At 46.9% G+C, this 1,298-nt stretch overlaps 1 protein-coding gene across 1 annotated transcript; it reads right to left on the reverse strand.

The window, feature by feature from the left end:
* Positions 1-26: 26 nt before the first annotated feature.
* LOC114752684 (uncharacterized) lies at positions 27-761 on the reverse strand. Its single transcript, XM_028941423.1, has 2 exons — positions 551-761; positions 27-433 (listed from the first exon to the last, which is right to left on the reverse strand). The coding sequence occupies exons 1-2, from the start codon at positions 623-625 to the stop codon at positions 29-31; spliced, it is 480 nt and encodes a 159-aa protein (XP_028797256.1). The 5' UTR covers positions 626-761; the 3' UTR covers positions 27-28.
* Positions 762-1,298: the final 537 nt, after the last annotated feature.

A 1,298-nucleotide genomic window follows, 5' to 3' on the forward strand; every position in this document is an offset into this window, starting at 1 on the left:
TGAAACAGAGTAATGGCAGTTGATTGATTTACCTCCATTGCCCTCCCTTCTCGCCACTTTTACACAGTCCTGCCATCACTTTCTTCTTCAAGTCCGAGACGGAGAAGCACTTGAAACTCTGATCCGGCGACGACTCCGGAGATGAGAGCAGCTTCGCTCCCTCCCTTGAGAGCTGCTGAGACGAACTATCCGAAGAACAAGAGCCCGACTCCTCGACTGCCATCCTGAGACTGGGAATGTAGTCCTGAAGCATATCGGCGACGTCCTTAAAACGCCGGAGATAAAGAAGAGACCTGGCTCTGAGCTCGAGCGCCTGGTCTAGGCGTGGAGATATTGCTAGTGCCGCGTCTACAAGATTCAGAGCCGATGCGATCTCGCTCTGTTCTTGGGTCGCAATGAGGCTACGAGCGTCTTTGATGTATTTCTCAACAATCTACACCGGCGAACACGCAAGTAATATATATATATATATATATGAATTCAGGAATTATGAAAGCATCTCAAAGATGAAAAACTCGTGCAAACAAATCTAAAGGGAGTGAAGCATTACCTTTCGGTTGGTAAGCCACCAGTGCTTCTTTTCTGAAGCATTGAAAGAGGAGAAGGTAGCGACGGCCATTGTCATGTGGTGAGGGTCGTAGTGTGGTGATTCAAGGTTGAAGAACCATCAATGATCAAACTATGAAGGATGAACCCAGTTGGCCTCTCCCTCCCCTGGCCAAAGCAGGCACATATTTTCAGCGAGAAACAAAGAGAGGGAGAGAGGGGGAAACGCAAATGAAGAAGAGAAGTGAGGAGGTTGAGAGACACAGGAAGAAAGGAGGGGTTTTAAACGAGTATAGATTTCGTGAAAGTATGGGTGGAGGTTGTAAAGACCATAGGGAAGGGAAGAGAGAGAGAGAGAAGGGGTCTGTGGGAAAAATTGACAGCTTTGACCCTTATGGAAAGCTTTGATTAATTCAAGTTCATAGCTGGCAGCACACCATAGATTCTTTCTCCCTCACAAGCTATGTGGCTTTTGTATAGGTCTACTGTCCCTAATATTTGTGACAATTTGGCAAAGGAAAAAATTAATTTCTTTAAACTAAAGGGATTCTAGATACGTGACGGGGTCCAGCCGGTGAGTAGACGATCGCGACTGACTATCGCCGGTGACCCATCACGGGTCCTCGGGCTCAACCACCGGGAAAAGTAAGCTCCACCGAGAAGTAGCCCGCCAGGTGAGCTCGGCAACCAGCAACAAAAGATTTGTAATCTCCTAATTTTATAAAACGTGACAGATTTACTTCAATGAGGAC

This window comes from Neltuma alba, unplaced genomic scaffold, assembly GCF_004799145.2.
Source record: "Neltuma alba isolate B1F8T4 unplaced genomic scaffold, ASM479914v2 tig00007497_pilon, whole genome shotgun sequence".
NCBI classification, from domain to species: domain Eukaryota; kingdom Viridiplantae; phylum Streptophyta; class Magnoliopsida; order Fabales; family Fabaceae; genus Neltuma; species Neltuma alba.

Excerpts from the sequence above, each read along its gene's own strand:
- LOC114752684 (XM_028941423.1), bottom strand. The coding sequence starts at position 625 with ATGACAATGGCCGTCGCTACCTTCTCCTCTTTCAATGCTTCAGAAAAG. Across the intron at positions 434-550 it reads GGTGGCTTACCAACCGAAAG|ATTGTTGAGAAATACATCAA; the intron begins GTAATGCTTCAC and ends TCGCCGGTGTAG.